This window comes from Carcharhinus amblyrhynchos, chromosome 3 (genome assembly GCF_965287045.1).
Source record: "Carcharhinus amblyrhynchos chromosome 3, sCarAmb.v2.hapA, whole genome shotgun sequence".
In the NCBI taxonomy this organism is placed as follows: Eukaryota; Metazoa; Chordata; class Chondrichthyes; order Carcharhiniformes; family Carcharhinidae; genus Carcharhinus; species Carcharhinus amblyrhynchos.
This window is the reverse complement of record NC_137326.1, coordinates 14,703,533-14,724,456: the sequence shown is the minus strand read 5'-3', so window position 1 is coordinate 14,724,456 and position 20,924 is coordinate 14,703,533. Positions and strand designations below refer to the sequence as shown.

At 42.9% G+C, this 20,924-nt stretch overlaps 1 protein-coding gene across 3 annotated transcripts in view; it reads left to right on the top strand.

Moving 5' to 3' along the window:
• Positions 1-3,013: 3,013 nt before the first annotated feature.
• Positions 3,014-20,924, top strand: part of mtmr14 (myotubularin related protein 14) — an 84,462-nt gene continuing 66,551 nt past the window's right edge. For all 3 annotated transcript variants that reach the window (XM_080181671.1, XM_080181678.1, XM_080181663.1), the window contains exons 1-2: positions 3,014-3,441; positions 9,976-10,124. In XM_080181671.1, coding sequence (XP_080037797.1) covers positions 3,313-3,441; positions 9,976-10,124 — 278 coding nt within the window. In that variant the 5' untranslated portion in view covers positions 3,014-3,312. The remainder of the gene's footprint in view (positions 3,442-9,975; positions 10,125-20,924) is intronic.

Below are 20,924 nucleotides of genomic sequence, written 5' to 3'. Positions count from 1 at the left end.
AAAAACCCATCTGGTTCACTAATGTCCTTTAGGAAAGGACAACCCCAACAGTAGTGGCAAAATAATGCATACAATGAAGGAGGGAGTTGCCCTGGGAATTCTCAACATTGATTGTGAGCTATCAGCAGCAGCAGAATTGTACTCACCACAATGTGTAACCTCATAGCCCAGCATATCCCTGCTCCAAAATTACCACCAAGCAAGAGGCTCAAGAGCTGAATGGTCCATTCCTGCTCTGATTTCCTATATAATCAGAGAGACCTACTCTTACGTAACAAGAGAAATGTCAATTATGGGATAGGGAAGGGGTGAGAATGTTGGAGGATATAAGGGTGGGTGGGGGTGTGAGTGCAGGGGTGATCAACTGTCCCAAATATTAAGGGATTGTCCACTATTTTGACCCTTATCATGTCCCTTAAGGACTGCTTTGTGTCTGATATTTCTAGGACAACATGTGTGAGACTGATCCTGACAGTCTGCAAGTGAGCTTGAGTGATTTGAGGAAGACTGCAAGAGAGTTTGTGAGCCAGAGATAAGAATATTGTAATTCAGCAAGAGAAGTTGTACATTTTGGTTGATTTTACCCCCCCACCCCCCTGCCCCTTTCCTTTATAGTCTCAAGACCTTCCCCAGGTCCCACAGTCACACTGTTTCTTATTTGGTCTCATCAGAGTTGGTCACCCTGGTAGATGACCATAAAAGTTGGGGTGGGGGGGGTGGGGGCAGGGGGTGGTTATATCGCTGTACACATGTTGCTCACACGAAAAACAGAATAAGGCAAAGGCAATTGGGAACTGTATCAGACCCAATCCCTCACACAATGACCTACAGATAAGTCAAAATGGGGCCAAACCCTTAAAGTGAGGGACACCCTTCATCTGACAGTTAGTCAAAAAACAAAGAACAAGTTACTGCACAGGAACAGGCCCTTCGACCCTCCAAGCCCATGCCAACCATGATGCTCTAACTAAACTACAACTAAACATTCTGTCCTTACTCGGTCCATATCCCTCTATTCCCTCTCCATTCATGTAGCATTCAAATGCCTCTTAAATGTTGCTAATGTGCCTACTTCCACCACCTCTCATGGCAGTGTGTTCCAGAGACCCACCACTCTCTTTGGAAAAGCTTCCCCCCTTCATCTCCTTTGAACTCTCCCCCCTCACCTTGAACCTCTGCCCCCTTGTAATTGACATATCCACCCTGGGAAAAAGCTTCTGACTATCCACCCTGTTTATGCCTCTCACAATTTTGTAGACCTCTGTCAGGTCTCCTGTCAGCCTTCATCTTTCTAGTGAAAACAATCCTAGTTTATTCAATCTTTCCACATAGCTAACGCATTCGAGACCAGGCAACATCATGATGAACCTTCTTCACACTCTCTCCAAAGCTTCTACGTCCTTCTGGTAGTGTGGCAACCAGAACTACACTCAATACTCCAAATGTGGTCCAACCCAGATTTTATACAGCTGCAACATGATTTGCTAACTCTTGTACTCAGTGCCCCAGCCATATGCTTTCTTAATCACCTTGGCCACTTGTGTTGCCACTTTTAGGGAACTGTGGACCTGCATGCCCAGATCCCTCTGCATGTTAATGTTCCTAAGGGTTCTGCCAGTTACAGTATAATTCACATCTAAATTTGATCCTCCAAAATATATCAGATCACATTTATCTGGATTAAACGCTATCTGCCATTTCTGTACCCAAGTCACCAATCTATCTATATCTTGTTGTATCCTTTGACAATCCCTGGCACATTCAGCAACTCCACCAAATCTTCGTGTCATCCGCAAACTTACTAATCAGACCCTTCACATTTTCTTCCAGATCATTTATATATACTATAGACAATAAAGGTCCCAGCACTGATCCCTGCAGAACACCGGTAGCTACAGATTTCTATTCTGAAAAACATCCTTCCACTGCTACTCTCGGTCTTCTATGACCAAGCCAGTTCTGTATCCATTTAGCCAACTCATCCCTAATTCATGTGCTAGATGTGGGCATCACTGGATCAGCCTGCGTTTGTTACCCAACTCTAAATTCCCTGTTTCAGAAGGCCTTTGAGAGTCAACCACAATGTTGTGGGTCTGGAGTAACATGTAGGCCAGACGAGATAAGGACAGCAGATCTCCTTCCCTCAGCCAGATGGATTTTTACGACAATCAACAATGGTTTCGTGGTCATTGGCAGGCTTTTCCAGACTCATCTGCCATGGCGGGATTTGAATCCGGGTCCACAGACCTTGCCCGAGTCTCTGGATTACTAATTCACTAAAAATCCACCACATACTGTCTCCCTGAATCCCATGTGATTTTAGTTTTTCAATCAGCCAACATTTTAGTCCAATGGTAATATTTTTAAAATCAATAAATGGAAGTGTTTCAAGAAAGTGAATAGTTAAGCAGTGAGATGCCCTGTGGCTGAGGTGGTGCGGTAGTGAGCACTGTTGCTTCACAGCACCAGGGACCCGGGTTCGATTCCTGGCTTGGGTGTTTGCACATTCTCCCCGTGTCTGCGTGGGTTTCCTCTGGGTGCTCCGTTTGCTCCCACAGTCCAAAAGATATGCATTGGCCGTGCTAAATTCTCCCTCAGCATACCTGAACGGCACCGAAGTGTGGCGACTGGGGGATTTTCACAGTAACTTCATTGCAGTGTTAACCTACTTGTGATACTAATAAATAAAAAAAGGTCAAAATGGGGACAAACCCTGAAAATGAGGGACACCCTTTCATTTGACAGTTAGTTGGGCTATATTTTAGTCTATTTGTAATACCTTAAAAATTAATAAATTTAAGTGTTTGAACAAAATGAATAATAAACAATTAGATGTCCTTCTCCCTGCAGACAAGCATGCTCCCGGACAACCCATGGCCAGTTGGCAACCTGCTGAAGCAATGGCGGGGTGAAAGGTCAGGTGTGGGCGGTGACGTGGGGCGGGGTCAGAGGTCGGGCCGGTTTCCCATGACGATGGCAGTCACGTGGTGTCTCCTCAGGCCGGAGCTGGGGTTTGAGTGAGTGAGGGAGAGCTGGGGAGCAGCGCGCACAAACCGGCCGGTCCCGCCAGCATATCCCGTGGGCAGCCCGCTTGGAGGCCAGGCGCCGGACACTGCCCCGCTGCACTGCTCCCCGGGAAGCGGCTGGGCGCTGAGAGTCGCGGCCAAGGTCGGGCCCGGTTCGGCGGCGGCGGCGGCGGCGGCAGCAGCAGCGGCGGCGGAGGCTGGGCCATGGGCCGCAGCCCCGGCGGTACACTACAGGGAGAGGCCGGCGGGGGCTGTGCGGATCGCGGAGTGGAGTGAGGCGTGCGGGATGTGGCAGCAGGCCAGCATGGCGGGGTCTGGCCCGGGGCCGGCGCTGGGCAGCAGGACCGAGGAGATCGGGGAGCTGATCGAGCATTTCTCCAAACACCAGTACCGAGCCAAGGAGGCCAACTACAAGGTAAAGAGCGCTGCGCACTGTAACAGCGGGAATATTGTCCCCAAAACAGGAATAACACAGTAAGTATTAACCTGAACCCAGAGTGACAGCCCCAGACTGATGGTATCGGTGAACCTGGACTTGGAACGGTGGTGTCGGGTGGATCCGGACCAGAAGTGACGGTGTCGGGTGGACCTAGAGCGACAGCCCCAGAGCGGCGGCGGCGTCGGGTGGACCCGGACCCGGAGTGGCGGCGTCGGGTGGACCCGGACCCGGAGTGGCGGCGTCGGGTGGACCCGGACCCGGAGTGGCGGCGTCGGGTGGACCCGGACCCGGAGTGGCGGCGTCGGGTGGACCCGGACCCGGAGTGGCGGCGTCGGGTGGACCCGGACCCGGAGTGGCGGCGTCGGGTGGACCCGGACCCGGAGTGGCGGCGTCGGGTGGACCCGGACCCGGAGTGGCGGCGTCGGGTGGACCCGGACCCGGAGTGGCGGCGTCGGGTGGACCCGGACCCGGAGTGGCGGCGTCGGGTGGACCTAGAGCGACAGCCCCGGGTGGACCTAGAGCGACAGCCCCGGAGCGGCTGCGTCGGGTGGACTCAGACCCGGAGTGGGAAATATTGTTTGCAAATCAGGAATAACACTGTAAATGTTAACCTGGAGTGACACCATTGGGGTGAACCCAGGGCATGGCATTGTGGTGAATCCAGGGCCTGGAACAACGGCGTTGCGGCAAACCTGGGATGATGGTGTTGGAGCGGTTGCGAGCTGGTTTAATTAGATTTACGATTTGTTTTAACACAGCTTTACACAGTGACAACATTTATACGTTAAAATACCTGTTTGAAGAAGGAGGAAGTTCTGGTTTTGTTGTTTAACATGAAAGTGAATGAAGAACAGTTTCTCTAGAGGACTTTCATTTCCACAATATTTCTCGATGCAGCATTTGTATTCAAAACCTCCCCCTTTCCAAGATATTAATGTTCCTCCAAACAACTGTTAAACACACATCATCTATGAACTGACTGGTAAATGCAAATTCATTTTGATTGTCCTGAATTGTTTTTACTGATTCCTGTGTTTTTCCCTGAATAGGGACAACATATTCTTCTATAGAAATTGTTCTTGCCTTAAAAATCTTCATGTCTTTTTTTTAACCTCAAGTCTACTTGCATTTAAATTTCATGTGCCAAGATGTGCAGCTTAACTCATTGCACCCTTTAAATGAATACTAAGAGGTGCCACATAGCACAAAATCTGCAGCTGTAATGTCCATGCTGAATAACAGTGTGTGGAAACAGCAACCTGACTGAACACCAAACTCAGTGCCTACCAAGGCTGATGTTTCCACCTTTGCTGTCTGAAACATTTCCTTGGCAGCGCAAGGTCATCAACTCAGTGGTTCTAAAGCCTACCAATTTCACCAGCATCTACTCATTACTAAGCCCATGACATCAGTGCTGGCATAGCCACATTCATCAGCCAAAGACCTCTGTACATTGAGGTTACTGGGTCACAACCTCCTGAGTGTCCAAGCGAGATATGAAAATGGTGCAAATACTGACATTTGGGAGATAGTCTGGGTCTGACCATTTGGAAGGACAATGGAATGGAAGAGGCATGTAGGTACAAAATTCTCGGGTTGTCGAGAAGAGAGCCTGGAGAAACCAGAAGCCAATAAATTGTCCTATTTCTTATGTTCTTATGTACACCATTTCAGTCAATTGCCTTCCTTTGTAGCAGATGTGTCAAGAGTCTGCCATGCCAGAGTGGGGCTTCTGAGCCACACCAGGCAATGCTTAAGAGTTGTCCACCACATCGTTTTACGAAGCAAGCCAGCTATCAAGGGTACTATCTTCAGTGCTGTCTTTTCTGCCTGACTAGACTCATAGCAGAAACTGAGTAGAGTGGGTTATGGAACTTTCCAATTTCACACTGTTATTGTACATTAGTGCTCAGCATCCCAAATCTGTGCATCCTTTCACCTGCATTTTTCTCATTCATTTCTCTCCTGTGTTTAATTATTTGCCATGATGTAGAAATGCTGGCATTGGACTGGGGTAAACACAGTAAGAAGTCTCACAACACCAGGTTAGAGTCCAACTAGTTTATTTGATTGTTTCCCAAAGCTTGTGAGATTACTATGTTCCTTCACCAGGTGTGTGGAAGGTTCTCACCCTTCCACACACCTGACAAAGGAACATCGTTTCTGAAAGCTTGTGAGATTACTATCAAATAAACTGGTTAGACTCTAACCTGGGGCGTTGTGAGACTTCTCACTTTGATTATTTGCCACAGGGCTAGCTGGCACTTATATGGACAGTTTTCTATGTACTAAGCTACCAATACCTAATGATTCTTGATCTGTTATGAAGTTCAGTCGTGACTTGTATGTCAATTTGGCCAGCATCCACTCAGTGCCATTCAGCAGGAGGTGCTATGTATTCCCAATGTTGTACAGTGCACTGAGAGCACTGTACTGTGGCACTGAGCCACACGTTCCTGGTTAATTGTATTTGGAATTTTGTCTATCTGTTTATGACTTATCAGTAATAAATAACAACTTCAACTTTGTTCAGTGCTTCCTCCTTTCTTTGTTGCTGTTTTCATTGTGTACTTGGTAACCAGAAACTTGCATAAAATCTGATTAGTATTGCAAAGAGTTTTGCTTTCAAACAGAAAACGATCAACTGCCATATGTGCAATTTTAAAAAAAAGTTTTTTTTCACTTTTTTTGATAAGTTTGCTCATGTTTCCATCTTTATTCCATCTGGTGGTGATGCCCTTGTGGATAGGAAGTTTGTAATTTCAACTGAGTTGAGATTGCATTGTACAATGAACTTTTTATCTGTCTCTATCATCGTGGTAACCTATCATTTCAGGACAGGACCAACCACCTCTCTTCCCCCCTCCCCCCAGTGCAAATTATGATTTCCATTTGTGAATACGCACTTTGTTTAGTTCTCATCAAAACATGTTGACCTATTTACAGACGTATGTTTGAACCATTCTAGTTCAGCATTAAGAAATACACAGTGAATCCCTTTTTTTAAATTATTTGTTCTGGGATGTTAGTGTTATCAGCAAAGCCAGCATTTGTTGCCCATCCCTAATTGCTGTTGAGAAGGTGGTGATGAGCTACTTCCTTGAACTGCTGTAGTTTGTGATCTTGGCACACCCACAGTGCTGTTTGATAGGCTAGGATTTTGACTCAATAACAATGAAGGAATGACATTATATTTCCAAGTAGGGTTGGTATGTGACATGGGTAGGAACTTGTAGGTAACAGTGTAGCTATGTGTCTACTAGCCTTCTCCTTCAGGGTCATGGGTTTGAAAGGTGCTGTTAGTAAAGCCTTGGCAAGTTGCTGCATTACATCTAGTTGCTTAGCACATAACTGAGAAACTTTTCAATTATACTTGTGGTACTTAGTGCACCAATGTTTCTCTAATATTGGAGAAATGTTTGCGCCCTATTTAGCATGTATGCCTTGTTCTCATTCATATTCCCAAAATTCATCATTTCATTTCTCTGTATTAGATTTTATTTGAAATCTGTCTGCCCAAGCTACTAAGCTCCCTATAGCTGCTCGACACTCTCTAGCTTCTCATCCCAAGGATCATTTAGAATGTGTGACCCTGAACAATGTATTTAAAGTCAGTGTTCAGAGGCATTGTGTGTTTGCAGTGCTGTCCTTGAACAATATCCACTTGCATTAATTTAGCAGCAAAAACAGTCAGGTGTAGCAACCTGGCAATTTATGCTCTCCGTAGCCTAAGCATATTGAGCCCAGTTTTACTTGTGCCCAGGGACTTTATAGAGTCGTACAGCTCGCTACCTTAAGCAGCTTTAAACTGGGGACTTTTAAACTTTTTCAGTGCTGAGGATAAACTGCATAAGTATTTGCACACTACCAGATCATCCTCAACTGTATGTAGTACAAAAAGATTAGGCTTGAATGAGTGATAGCATTCTCCAGTACAACCCACTTTTAGAGACTTGATGACAAAATCTTGGCTAACGCTTTGGTGCAATATTCAGGTTGTGTTGCACAGTCAGAGTGCTGCATTATTTGAAGAAGAGTGAGTGAACTCTGGTGTTCAGCCAGCAATTAACTCTCATCCACTAAAAGAACTAAATGTTCATTTATCTCATTGCTCTTTGTGGAAACTTGATGTGTGCCAGTTGGTTCCTGTGTTTCCATACATTAAAAAGTACTCAGACGTGAAGTGCTTTGGGACAACCTCAGGTCATGAAAAGTATTTTACAAATGTAAAGTTCTTCTCTTTTCAGTCCTATATTTCAATCGTTAAAAGTTAATGGCTGTGACTTTCCAGCCGCATTGCGTCCAGCACAGATTGTGCTAATCTAGGAAAATTGTGGGCGCAAAACAGGATTTATGCCTGGTGCCAAATGGTTTGCAATCTTCCCAGTCCCTTTCTGCTGGTGCAAACTGGATGTCACCCAGAAAGACCGCAAGGCTGTTTGGCATGAGATTGGCTTGATTTCGATCCCACCTCCTAATAGGAAGTCACACGGGTGTAAACACTACTGGCCTCTGAGGGGATTTTCACAGTAACTTCATTGCAATGTTAATGTAAGCTTATGACACTAATAAAAAAAACTAAAGTGTGATCCAGGTGCCATGGATTGTGAGGGTGAGCAAGGTGATGAGTACCTCATCATTAACCTCCACGGTACAAAAGGGCAAGTCAGCCACTGCCATGGGGTGGGATGCGGCACCTTCAGGAGTTCAGGGGCTTGTTAGGGCTGGAGATCTGCAGGTGAGGGCTCCTGTGGCAGGGATTCACACTGGCTGCTGAGAAGTCCTGAAGAGGTTGCCTTTGATGCCAATTGCAAAGTCTGCTAATGTTGCACTACTTAGCCTGCTCTCAGTCTGCTTGAAAGGATCTGTGGTTTATTTTTGACATTCCATCCTAGTCTCCACTAACAATTACAAGCACCTGATATGGCAGCTGTTGCCTCAATCAAGGCAGCTTGTCAGATATTAACGCAGCTCTTCACACTGCAGAAACTCTGAAGTGCTTCCTACAATGAGCAGTATAATGTCTAATCACATGGAAGTTAGGAGGGAGTCTTGACCATGCCATCCATGGTTACAAGTTTCTGCCCCAGGCTTTACACTGCGGTTGCCACCTTTGCAATGTTGGCCCGGGTACCACACAATGCCAGTGCCATCTCCTGTGCCTGAAGGCTGTGGGACTCCTCCAAACAGCCTTGCAGTTACTGAAATATTATTGACACCCACTCCTGCAGTTCCCAGCTCTGCCTTTGCATCCCCAGCAGCTTTAGGAAAACTTTTTCTAACAGCTTGGCATCTGGCTGGGGGCCAGCTGTTTCCTGGGAGCCAGCAGACCTCTGCTGTCTGATCCCTTGGATGTTACTGATGTGAATTAGCAGCTGTGTGGTGCTCAGCAGATAGCGACCCTGAAGCTTATCTGCTAATTCCGCCCACTCAGGTGTGCATCTCTGCACTGGTTGATGGTGAGGGTGATGCTTTTGACACCTGGTCTGTGCTTTCCTCAGAGCTTTCTACCAAGGTGCTTAGGTTGTCATGGTGGGGGTTGCTGACTCCTGATGAGCCAGCCTCATCGGATGGCATATGTCGACACCGTGCCTTGACAGGAAGAGAAGTTGTGATGAGAAGTGCCAGAGAGGTTTGAAGAAGATGCAGGGTGGTTGGATGCCGGAAGGCTGCGGGGTGTCAGGGAGTGGATTAATGCGGACATTCCAGGTGTGACAGACGAACCTAATGGACACCTACCCTTGTGGCTCAAATGAGGTTATTTGTTTCCTTGCGGCGTTGGTTGTCAGTCCTCAGTGTCAGGCTGCTGGCACTGACTAGGAGGGTAAAGGGATTACAGGATGGCCTGCCTCTTCTCCAGTCCAGAACCCTTCTGGGAACTGCTTCCATGAAGTGTGGAACTGTTTTCCACGCTTCCATCCTCTTGGCTTGACCGGCTGTGAGTGCAGAGAGACGTATAAGTCCAGCTACCCTTGTTAGCAGTGCACAGCTGTGGCCAGTTCGGATAAGTCACGTGCCTGGGGACTCCATGCCGATGTGTTTCGCGTGGGGGTTCTTTCAGTGCAATAAGTGATTAGATTCTCGCACTCTTTCTCTGGCCTGAAATGACACTTAGTTGCTTTTTGGGAAAATTCCGCCCAGTATCTGTCTTTCATGAGTTATACCAACCACTGTGTGCCAGTTTAATTTGACACATGGAATCTCAAAAGTCCTATACACTTTGCTTAAAACGTGCATGTGAGGTTGTGATTAAAAAGTAGAGTTGATTGAAAGGAATATGGGAGTATAAACAACTTAAAAGACATGTTGTTTTGCTAAACATGAATAAAAGCCTCCCTATTGTTTGAAAGAAGAATGGCATGCAATAACATCCTTCTATAAAGACTAGTCAGAAGAACCTGAAAAGTGACTGAAATGTCCTCAGTGATATCCTTTAGATATTATGTTCAAGACACTGGATTTATTTGCTGGTTGACACTGTAGTAATTTGGACTATCTCTTTGGTTGCAGGTGGAGAAGATTGAGAATCGCTGCCTGGAGTTATTCAGGAGGGACTATGTATTCAGTGTGATTCAGAACCCAAATGGAGAACTTTGTGGACATTACCCCCGCCACATCATCTTTATGGAGTATGCAAGCACAGAGGGTGACAAAGACAGGTATTGGGATTAAATTCAAGTAGACAAGATGTCCAACACCTTGTGATTCTGTTTTGGCTATTCATGTCTCTGTTATGTTTCTCAGACAACTTACAAGCTAAGTTGTTTTGGAGGGTTGTGGGAAACGTGTTACGGTGAAAATGAAAGAATTTTATTTTGTTCACAGTCTTAACTTCTAATAACGTGCTACAGGTTTTGTCATCTTTACGATGATGCAATGAGAAATTGGTTTATTGAATATTTGGTTCTTTTCCATCTTCTCCTGTCTTCAGGTTGCCTTATGTCACACACACCTCTCTCTAGCTGAGTGGATGGGCAGACAGTTTTGTCCTAAGCTTCAGCCTCTGCAGCTTGGTAACTAATGTTATGTGGTATCAACTGAAAATGCTGGAAGCTGTTAGAAAATCAGGCATGATATCCGTGGAGAAAAGCAACTAGTTAATGTTTCCAACGTAATTCTTCATCAGAACAAATAAGTTATTGTAGATAAACTGGACAAAAGAACAGTGAAGGAAAAATGTTAGGGATGATTTCTGCTTTTTTAAAACAAAAGCTTTTCCAGTATTTCGACGGGAAAATACCCCCCACCTCCTCTTTCCAAAATATAATGGCTCAGATTAAAAATTCATTGAGGAATTCATCTATAATACATTCCATTGCATTGATTTGATTTATTATTGTCACATGTATTGGTATACAGTGAAAAATATTATTTCTTGCAGCTATATAGACAAAACGTACCATTCATAGAGAAGGAAAGGAGAGAGTGCAGAATGAAGTATAGTCATGTTAGGGTGCAAAGAAAAATCAACTTAATGTGAAATAGGACCATTCAAAAGTCTGATGGCAGCGGGTTGGTATGTGTCCTCAGACTTCTGTATCTTTTTCCTGACAGAAGAAGGTATGTCTGGGGTGCGTGGGATGCTTGATTATGCTGGTTGCTTTTCCGAGGCAGCAGGAAATGTAGCTAGTGTCAGTGGATGGGGGCTAGTTTGAGTGATGGACCGGGCTTCGTTCATGACCCTTTGTAGTTTATCGTGGTTATGGACAGAGCAGGAGCCACACGAAGCTGTGGTACAATCGGAAAGAATGCTTTCATTGGTGCATCTGTGGAAGTTGGTGAGAGTTGTAGTGGACGTGCCGAGTAGAGGTGTTGGTGGCTTTCTTAACTATAGCCTCTGCATGGGGGGACCAGGACAGGTAGTTAGTGATCTGGACGCCTAAAACTTGAAGCTCTCGATCATTTCTATTTCGTCCCCATTGATGCAGACAGGGGCCTGCCCTCCACTATGTTTCCTGAAGTCAATGACTATCTGTTTTGTTGACACTGAGGGAGAGATTATTGTCATCGCACCAGTTCACCAGATTTTTTTTCCTATACTGTGTCTCGTCATTGTTTGAGATCCGACCCAAACAGTGATGTGATCAGCAAAGTTGAAAATCAAGTTGGAGGGGAATTTGGCCATACAGTCAGATGTATAAGGAGTTGAGGCCACACTCTTGCAGAGCACTGGAGTTGAGGATGATTGTGGCATTGTTGCCTATCATTACTGATTGTGGTCTATGGGTTAGGAAGTCTAAGGTCCAGTTGCAGAGGGAGAATTTGATTTGGTACATAATGTCACATGTATTAGCATACAGTGAAAAACATTATTTCATTTGCGCTATACAGACAGCATACCATTCATGGAGAAGGAGTGCAAAATGTAATGTTACAGTTATAGCTAGGGTGTAGAGAAAGGTCAGCTTAATGCAAGGTGAGTTCATTCAGAAGTCCAACAGCAGCAGGGAAGAAGCTGTTCTTGAGTCGTTTGGTATGTGACGTCAGACTTTGTATTTTTTTCTTCGAAGGAAGAAGGTGAAGGAGAGAAGGCCACGGAGTTTGGAGATGAATCTTGTAGGAATAATGGTGTTAAAGGCTGAGCTATAGTCTATGAATAGGAGTCTGACATAGGTGTCTTTGTTATTTAGGTGTTCCAGGATTGAGTGTAGGGTCAGGGAGATGGTATCTGCTATGGACTTGTTGTGACAATAGGTGAACTGTAATGGATCCAGGCAGTCTGGGAGGAATTGACTCGTGCCTTATCTAACCTTTTGAAGCATGTCATAATGATCGATTTCTGAGCCACCGGATGATGGTCATTAAGGCACACTGCCTGGCTTTTCTTTGGTGCTGCAATGATGGTTGTCTCCTTGAAGCAGGTAGGGACTTCAAATTGCTGTAAAGATAGGTTGAAAATGTCTGCGAATACCCCTGCAGCTGTTCCACGTAGGATCCGAATGCTCATCTGGGCCAGTTGCTTTTCGTGGATTAACTTTTGAGAAGGCTGCTCTTACATTGGCAGTGGTGACCTCGGATACAGATTCATGCGAGGCTCCTGGGGTGGAGAGCATGCTCTCGCTAGCCTTGGAACAGCAATGGATTGTTTTTTTTTTTGACAGAGCTGTCCAAACCCATGACCTCTACCACCTAGAAAATGGCAGAATGGATAGAAAACTGGCCATGGGGGTACCATACGCATTCAGACAGGTCAAGGTAGGTGTAGGAAAATGCTTTGTTAAGATGGCGGTGTGGGCTCGTTGGGCCGAAGGGCCTGTTTCCTGTGCTGTGCTGTTCTTTGTTCTAGAAGGATAGGGGTAGCAGGTACACTACCAGCTGCAAGTTCCCCTTGGTAAGTCACACACCATCCTGACGAGGAACTATATTGCCATTCTTTCATTGTCGCTGGATCAAAATCTTGGAACTTCCTCCCAAATTAGCAATAGAAGGTTACATAAACAACATGAACTGCAATGGCTCAAGAAGGCAGTTCATCTTTAGGGTGGGGAATAAATACTGGTTTTACCAGTGATGCTCACATACCAATAGTGAATGGGGAATAAAAAAGATTTTGAAAGCTGTTTAAGGCTAGGTATTTATTTCCTCAGAAAAATAAAGGCAGGCTGGTAACTTTGGTTTTGCCTTTGACTTCAGCTGGAGACAACTGTGAACTGTTGCTGGATGAACTAATTTAAACAATAGCAAAATACGGTTGATGCTGAAAACCCAAAATTAAAGCGGAAAATGCTGGGAATTCCATGCAGGATAATTGGCATCTGTGGAGTGAAACAGAGCTAACTTCAGTTTGATGACCCTTAATCAATATGTGACCTGAAACACTTCCTGTTTTTATTTCAGATTTCCAGCATCTGCAGTATTTTGCATTTAATTCTTTGCCACTTTTTCAGGAACGCCCATCTTGAAGTTCTGCTCCTCTCTCAGATGGGATTTCCTTTTGTCTCTTCTACCTTATTTACCTTTCGAAACATAAACGTTTTTTTCTTGAGTTTTCTCTTGTGTGAAGCGGACTATGTGTTTTCCATTGCACTAATGAAAATTGAGATCTTGCTGGGAGTTCTTGCTGAGCCGGTTTTGTGAGTTGAGATCTTTTAATGATACAGGTTATGGCAAACAACTGCTTCTGTTGCACTCTTGGACTCTTAACTCTACAGGTCAGTTCACTTCATGTCCTTCTCTGTTCAAAGAAAAGCAGTAAAAACAAATAGAAAAACAATGAATCAAATTACTTAAAAGATGGTTTGAATGGTGACATTCATTTAAGAAGGAAAAGCAATTATCTAGACTTTAGATGTTCTTCAGTATTAGAAGTAAAGAGGAATATAGAAATTAGGAGCAGAAGTAGGCAAATTCAGTCCTTCGAGCCTGTTCCGCCATTCAATCAAATCATGGCTGATCTCTCCCTGGTTTCAAATCCACCTCCCCAACAGTTCCCCATATCCCTCTTTCCCTTTCTATATTAGAAATATATCTATGTTATTAGAAATGTATCTGGATTAATAGTCCAGTGATAATATCACTAGACCATCGCTTCCCCTTATGTTTAGGTCTTGTATCCTTTTCACTGCCTGCTTTCCCACTTAATTTTAGCATCATCTGCAAATTTTGCTATGTTACCCTCTGTCCCTTAACTGCTTTTATATTTAACTTCAGCTGATGGATTTTTGAAACCAGGTATTCCTAACTGGTGCTGGTTTTCCTGGAGCAAATATCCACCGCTGTGGCAGGAAAAATGAAGTGGAGAACTCTCCATTCACCTGAAGAAGAGGGAATCCCCTCGAAAGCTAGAGAGTTTACTTTCAAATAAATCGGTTGGACTAAAGCCTGGTGTTGTCAGACTTTTTACTACAGGAAAAATGAAACCACCATGCGCATTCAAAATTATTCTCTCTGTGGTGACATATTACATGTTGCTGGGATATTAGGGTTTGAACTGTAGTTTTGATGAATGCTTTAATTATTAAGCATTAAACACAGAAGAGTGACCATAAGGTTTAGAAGCAGAAATAGGCCATTCAGTCCCTCAAGTCTGCTTTGCTATTCAGTGAGCTCATTGACTGAACTGATCGTCCTCAACTCCACTTTTTTAACTTATCTCCATAATCCTTGATTCCCTTCCTGATTAAAAATCTGTCATCTCAGCCTTGAACATACCTAACCATCCAGCCTCTGCGGCTGTCTGCAGTAAGGAATTCCACATATTCACTACCTTCTGAGAAAAGAAATTCCTCATCACCTCTGTCTTAAATGGGCACCCTCTTACTCGGAGATTTTGTCCTCTCTGGCCCTAGACTCCCCGAAAATAGGAATCAATCTCTCAGCATCTACCCCGTCAAGCCTCCTGTTTATTCTCTCAAGGCCAAGGCAATAATACAAAAATGGGTTTAGTCTCTGCTGCTTGTAAAACATGTTTTTTTTTTGAAAAATTAATAATGCAAAACTTTTTGATTTACTCTGGCTGTTTTATGGCACACTTCACATCTTCAGTTATCATTATCTTGCACTTTTTGAATTGTGAGGCTGCTGGGTGCTCCTGCAAAATAAGACTTATGCCTCTCAAGGCTTCCAGACATCTCAAAGTGCTTCAGAGCCAATGGTGTGTTTCATGGAATGCACACCACACCGCAATTGTTTTCTGTTCTTCCACAGTTTCTACATCTCAAACTTCTTATGTTAGCTGTTTGAAGTTAAGCCTGTGATTTGCATAATTTTTAATTCTATAAGCATCAATCATGCATGTTTGTTCTGTGTGCTTGTATCAATGTTTACGTTTGACCCTTCCAATCATTTATAATGGTATCCTGCACCATACAAATTTTGTTTTTTTTTTGACATTTTTTTGTACTTGTTGACTTCAGGAGCATGGCCTGAATAGCCTCTACAGCACCTTAGCAAGTTATGTAATTCACACGTAAGACTTGGCAGTGTATGACTGCTTGATGGATACAGTCAAGGCCAATTTTGCCCTTATTGGAAAATCACAAATGGACCTCCATGTTTGGCCCATTGGCCTCCAACATTGCAGCATCAACACTGTTGCAAGGCTATTAACCAACTCAGCATAGATCAGGGAATAATGCTCAGACCTTCTGGTCCGTCTGGCTAGTTTCATGTTGCTTCATTGAATCATCAGTGGAGATCTTGCCACTTTGATAGCCAACCCAAATTTGATAAACAAAGAGGGGATGGTATTTTGGCTTAAGAAATAAGGATAAATTGTTTGGTGCTGGTTATAGGGGAACAAGATATTGTTCAAATAAACCTGGGGAGGGAAACAGTTAACAGATGCAATATGTTGAACTGCAAAAGCTAAAAATGATTCTTGCACCTGGTTTTGCTTCCTCCTTTGCTGACTGTTGAACCTGGGAGAAAGGGCATATTAATGTTATGAGTTTATTTTGTTGCTGTTGGTGCAGCTTTGATTGCCTGGTATATGCATAGGATGAGTGCAGTCAGTTTTTCAGGTGAACTAGTCCATCAGAGCTGCATGTTTTGAAGCTTTTTCTTACTCCAAAAGATAACCTTGTTTGTGGAGGAAGGATGTTTCACTCTTCTTCCTTCTTTGTGAGACTTTTTTCGGCCACCTATCCTGACAGCATCATCAGTGCTAGATAGGAACTCCCTACCTGTTGATTTTTAGGGGCTTAAAGGTGCTTGGTCTGAGCAGTGTATAGCATGACTATGCATTTGGCCTTGCTATAGCCAATGCATGCTTGCTTAATGCCAGAACGTGATAATAAAATTGGAACGTGTCCCACTCTGTAAAACTCCCTTTATTTATTTGCAAATACTGGGGTTGGGTTCTTCTTTTGCAATAGACGTGATTACCCTGTTGGTATGCCTATTTCTACAAACCTTTCTCTCAAGTGCCTTTGCCAAAATAAATTTTAAAAACCTGTTTGAGTGGTTTTCAATTTAACAATTTTATTCAGGAGAAGTATGAACATACATATCTCAGTCACCAACATTTTTAGTATCTGGATTCTCTTATTTTTGTGATGTAATTGATTGAGATTCAAGCCAAGGGAAAATAAACTAAATACGTTTTTAGCATTTTGCTTTAACTTATCTGGGTCTAAACTTTGACATTAGCTGGGAGTGTGTGGGTGTCAGTTGAGAACAGAATTGAACTCAAATATGGAGTCCATTAAATTAAGCCCAAGTACCTCACTGATATGTGTTCTTGAGGCTCGCTGCCAAATTACAGCAATTAGATGTGCTGTTATGGGTCACAAAGCATAAAACTCGAAGATTTTACAATGGATGACCATATTCTAATGGGAAGCAATTGCCCAGGCAATTTCCTGTATTTCTCATTTTCCATCTGCTATATACTTTGTCAAATACTCAGTGCTTCACACTGAGCTTTCCAGTTCTGCAAGCTAATAGCTTATTTCATATGAATTGGAATTCTTGTAATTTATGTAAAGATATCAATAGTATAATATGCCAACACCACAAAAATCTTGGGCCTCAACTTTTTACAATTTATATGAATGACCTGGATGAAAGGGCTGAAGGATATGGTTGCTAAGTTTGCTGACGACAAAGTTAGGTAGGGAAGTAAATTGTGAAGAAAGCGAAAGGAGATTACAAAGACACATAAGAAGAATAAAAAAACTTATTAAATAAATGATGAAAAATTGCAGGTCCGAGGTGCAGAGGGACCTGGGTGTTGTAGTGAATAAACCACAGAAGGCTAGAACGGCTAGTACAGTTACAGCAAGTAATTAGAAAAACTAATAGAATGTTATTGTTTATTGTGAGGTGAATTGATTACAAAAGTAGGGAAGTTTTGCTTCAGTTGTACACAGCATTATTGAGACCTCATCTGGAGTATTTTGTACACTATTGGCCTCCTTAAGGGAATGTGTAAAATACATTAGAAGTAGTTCAGCGGAGCTTTACTGGACTACTATCAGGAATGGATGTGTTACCTTATGAGGATACACTGGAGTTTAGAAGAGTAAAAGGTGACTTGATCAAGAGTGGCATGATTCTGAGGGATAGTGACAAGATAGAAGTGGAGAGGATATTTTCTCTTGTCAGAGAATCTAGAACTGGAGGTTCCCCTTAGAAAATAAGGGGGCGCTCATTTGAGGAGGATTGTGTTTCTGGAACTCTCTCCCTCAAAAGGAAGTGGAAATAGAATCTTTAAATATTTTTGATACTACAGTTGAATAGATTGTGAATGACAAGGAAGTGAAAGGTTATCAGGTATGTGGGGCTGAGGTTACAATCAGGTCAACCATGATCTTATTGAATGGCAGAGTTGGCTTGAAGAGCCGAGTGGCCTATTCCTGCCCCTAATTTGTATTCTTGTAGCTTTTAACTTTACAGTTTCTTTATAAAGAGCTATAGAGTAAAATCCCTTATCATTGGAACAAAACTTAATTCTTCAACGTTCAAAATGGCTAGCATTTCCTTTGAATGGCATAAGCTGTATTTTTCTTTTTCCTTTAATTAAATGCTATTTTCCAGCCTTTCAGAAGACAAACATTTAATCCATAGCAAGCGGAAGTCAAAGAGATTCAGCTGAATTATTTGTGCTTGCCACCTATCCAGTGGTCACAGAGCAGGATTAACAGAAGCATATTGAGTTAATGAAGAGGAAGTAGAATGACAAGTTTAAGAAAGGAAAATAATGCATAGAGTTTTATTTGTAGCTTGATTGGAATCATGCTTCTCCTGGCTAACCTCTCTATTCCAGGAAACTCCACATCAGATCAAAGTTTCAGCATCCTTGTAGGTCATGTTTCCATTCATTCTCATTCTATTGAGCTTCCAATGAGCTCATAAAATGTGCCCTAGTTACATGTTTTATCAGTAATCACCATGAATGTGGTTAAATCTGTGTCAAATCTCAGCTTGACACATTCAGAAACTGAATCAATCACTTCCATTGTGTCTGTCTTAATGTAGGTTGGTCTGCTGAATGAGTGGCTGTTTGGGCTGCTCTAAGAAATTCATATTGAAAAAATTATTGAACTGATCCAAGAATAATATTTCTGGTCAAAATAGTTTCATATTTTTAAACTGTTGTTTTTACTTCCTACCTTGATTGGAGAATGGAAGTGACCCAAATAATGAGAAGTGGTCTACAGTAATCCATGTGTTTGTTTCCTTGCGCATTGAGTACCAGAGGAGGCTGCTGCTTCTGATCTGCTTCATTACCATTTCTTTTTCAGAAATAGCTGTAATTTGCATTGCAAGACACTGAAACTCCTTCAGCTCCAGTTTAAGGGGGTCCAGGCCTGCTTAAAAATCAAGTAAACAATATTTTCTCCAGCTTTGAACAAATTTTCCCAACACCACCATGTTCACCCCCACCACAAGTATTTTCTATCCGTTGTTGATATCTGCTGTGGATATCACTATTACACACAAATAAAATTAATTGACAGATCTACTCATCACAATTAATATGACCAAATGCTAGTGCTATGCAATCACTTCGAAAAGGTGTAGACAAGGTTCTTTTTCGTTCACTCAGGCAGCATGGTCGGTGCAGGTTTGGAGAGTCGATGGGCCTGTTCCTGTGCTGTAATTTTCTTTGTTCTTTGAGGTTGCAGGTGTTGATAGATACACCCTTTGGGTGGTGCTTGGCGGATGTTTTAAGAGCAGGAGCAGACGTGAAACAATCCTCATGGCAAGAATTGATGCTATATGTATGGGGAATTTCTTTTTATAGCGATACATTATTTGTAGTGAAAGGGGAAGGAAACGTTTGTACTCGATGATGCAAAGTGTATTTATTTTGTGTTCAAGTGGAATTTTGGTTTTGAGCCATATTGGTGCATAAGCGAAAGTGTTCATTGATATTCTGAGCTACTGGCTGTGAGAGGCAACTAAGTATTTCCAGTTGCACAATTAAAGTTTAGCAAGTAACCAGACTTAGTTTAAATTATATTGTTTAATGGAATGTATGCATGTAGAACTCATTTAATTCTAACAATACTACTCAACTTAAGTTGGCTGAGTAGCTTGTGGAATAATAATGCTGCAGAGAAAATAGCTTCAATATTTAAAAAAAAAGATTTTCCCATTTGATGTTTCCTATTTAAAGTTTAATTTTAACAATCTGACAATTAGATACTATATTATGTGTATAATTACAGCAGACCCTGTGGAGACTTAAATGTTCAGGTCATGTAGCATCTCAAGACAGGCAAGTTTTTGATCAGGAACTTAACGCCAGTTAATATTTAACATCAGGAATATTAAGAGTGCCAAGTCATGTAGCTGACTGCAAATTAGAACTTTGATCCACCTGAAATGTCAAGACCCTGAGGAGTGTCTTTTACTGAGTAATCTTGTTTTTGTTAAAGATTCTTGGTAGATATCTGCATCCTTAATGTAAGAGATTGATTGCATCCATATGTGGTTTGATCTCTGAGATATTCGCTTTAATTTTGTGAAGCGAGTAACAGGCTAACAGCACTCACTGTAAATTGGGCACCAACATCTAGAATATGCAAATGGTCAATTAAACATGGAAATTGAGATGTTGCGGTCCAAGTTACCCTACTCCTCTACAGGATGCAATCATAAGAGCACTTCACCTGTCAACTCAGCAATGAAATCAACTGGCGTGGAACTGTGGTACTGACCCACTTGTTAGTCACTGAAGCTGGCAAGAAAAGGTGCTGATGCTTACGGTGTAAGTGAAGTTTGAACAGCACGGTCAGTTATAATTATTGACTATAGGAATTTAACTTTACAATTGTAGACTCCTTCAGAATTTAAATAGTGTTGGAGTTTTTTAAAATCAGTGAATTCTTATAGTACTTTTCACGACCACCTCAAAGTGATTTACAGTCACAAAGTCTACACTGTTTGCCACATAGTCACTGCTGTTTTCTTGCCTTACATCAATCAGTTTGCACACAGCAAACTTCCGCCGGAAGCAAGGAGATACCGAACAGATGAACTGTTTCATTTCGATGTTGATTGAGGGCCAAGATACTGGGAATAACCCCTTCTTCTTCTTCAAACTAATGTCATGGGGTCTTTTACATTTACTCAAGCAGAAATGAAAGATAGCATAGCACCTTCAGTATTGCAGTGGAGTGTCAGCATAGATATTTATGCTCGAGCCCTGGAGCAGAACTTGAACCCAGAGGCGAGAGGGCTACCAACTGATCCAAAGTTAATACGCAAAAAATAAAACATTGTTTGAATTTTTTTTGTCTGTTTCTTCCCTTTCTCTTTTCCCAGTCCCAATCTTTTTCACTGTCTGTACAAGATTTGAATCTAATTTATATTGTCCCTTTACTCTCCTTGGCTTACATTCTGCTTGGCTGCACGAGGATTCTTCAGTTTGATTGCTTGAAAAGCCTTGCTGTTGCTTCCACTGTTCTCACATGTCACAGATCCCATATAAAGGGTGCTGCAATGGACCAGGCAGCCGATGACAGCAAGTCTATCGAAAGCCCTCTGGACAGCACTCAACTCAGTGAGTG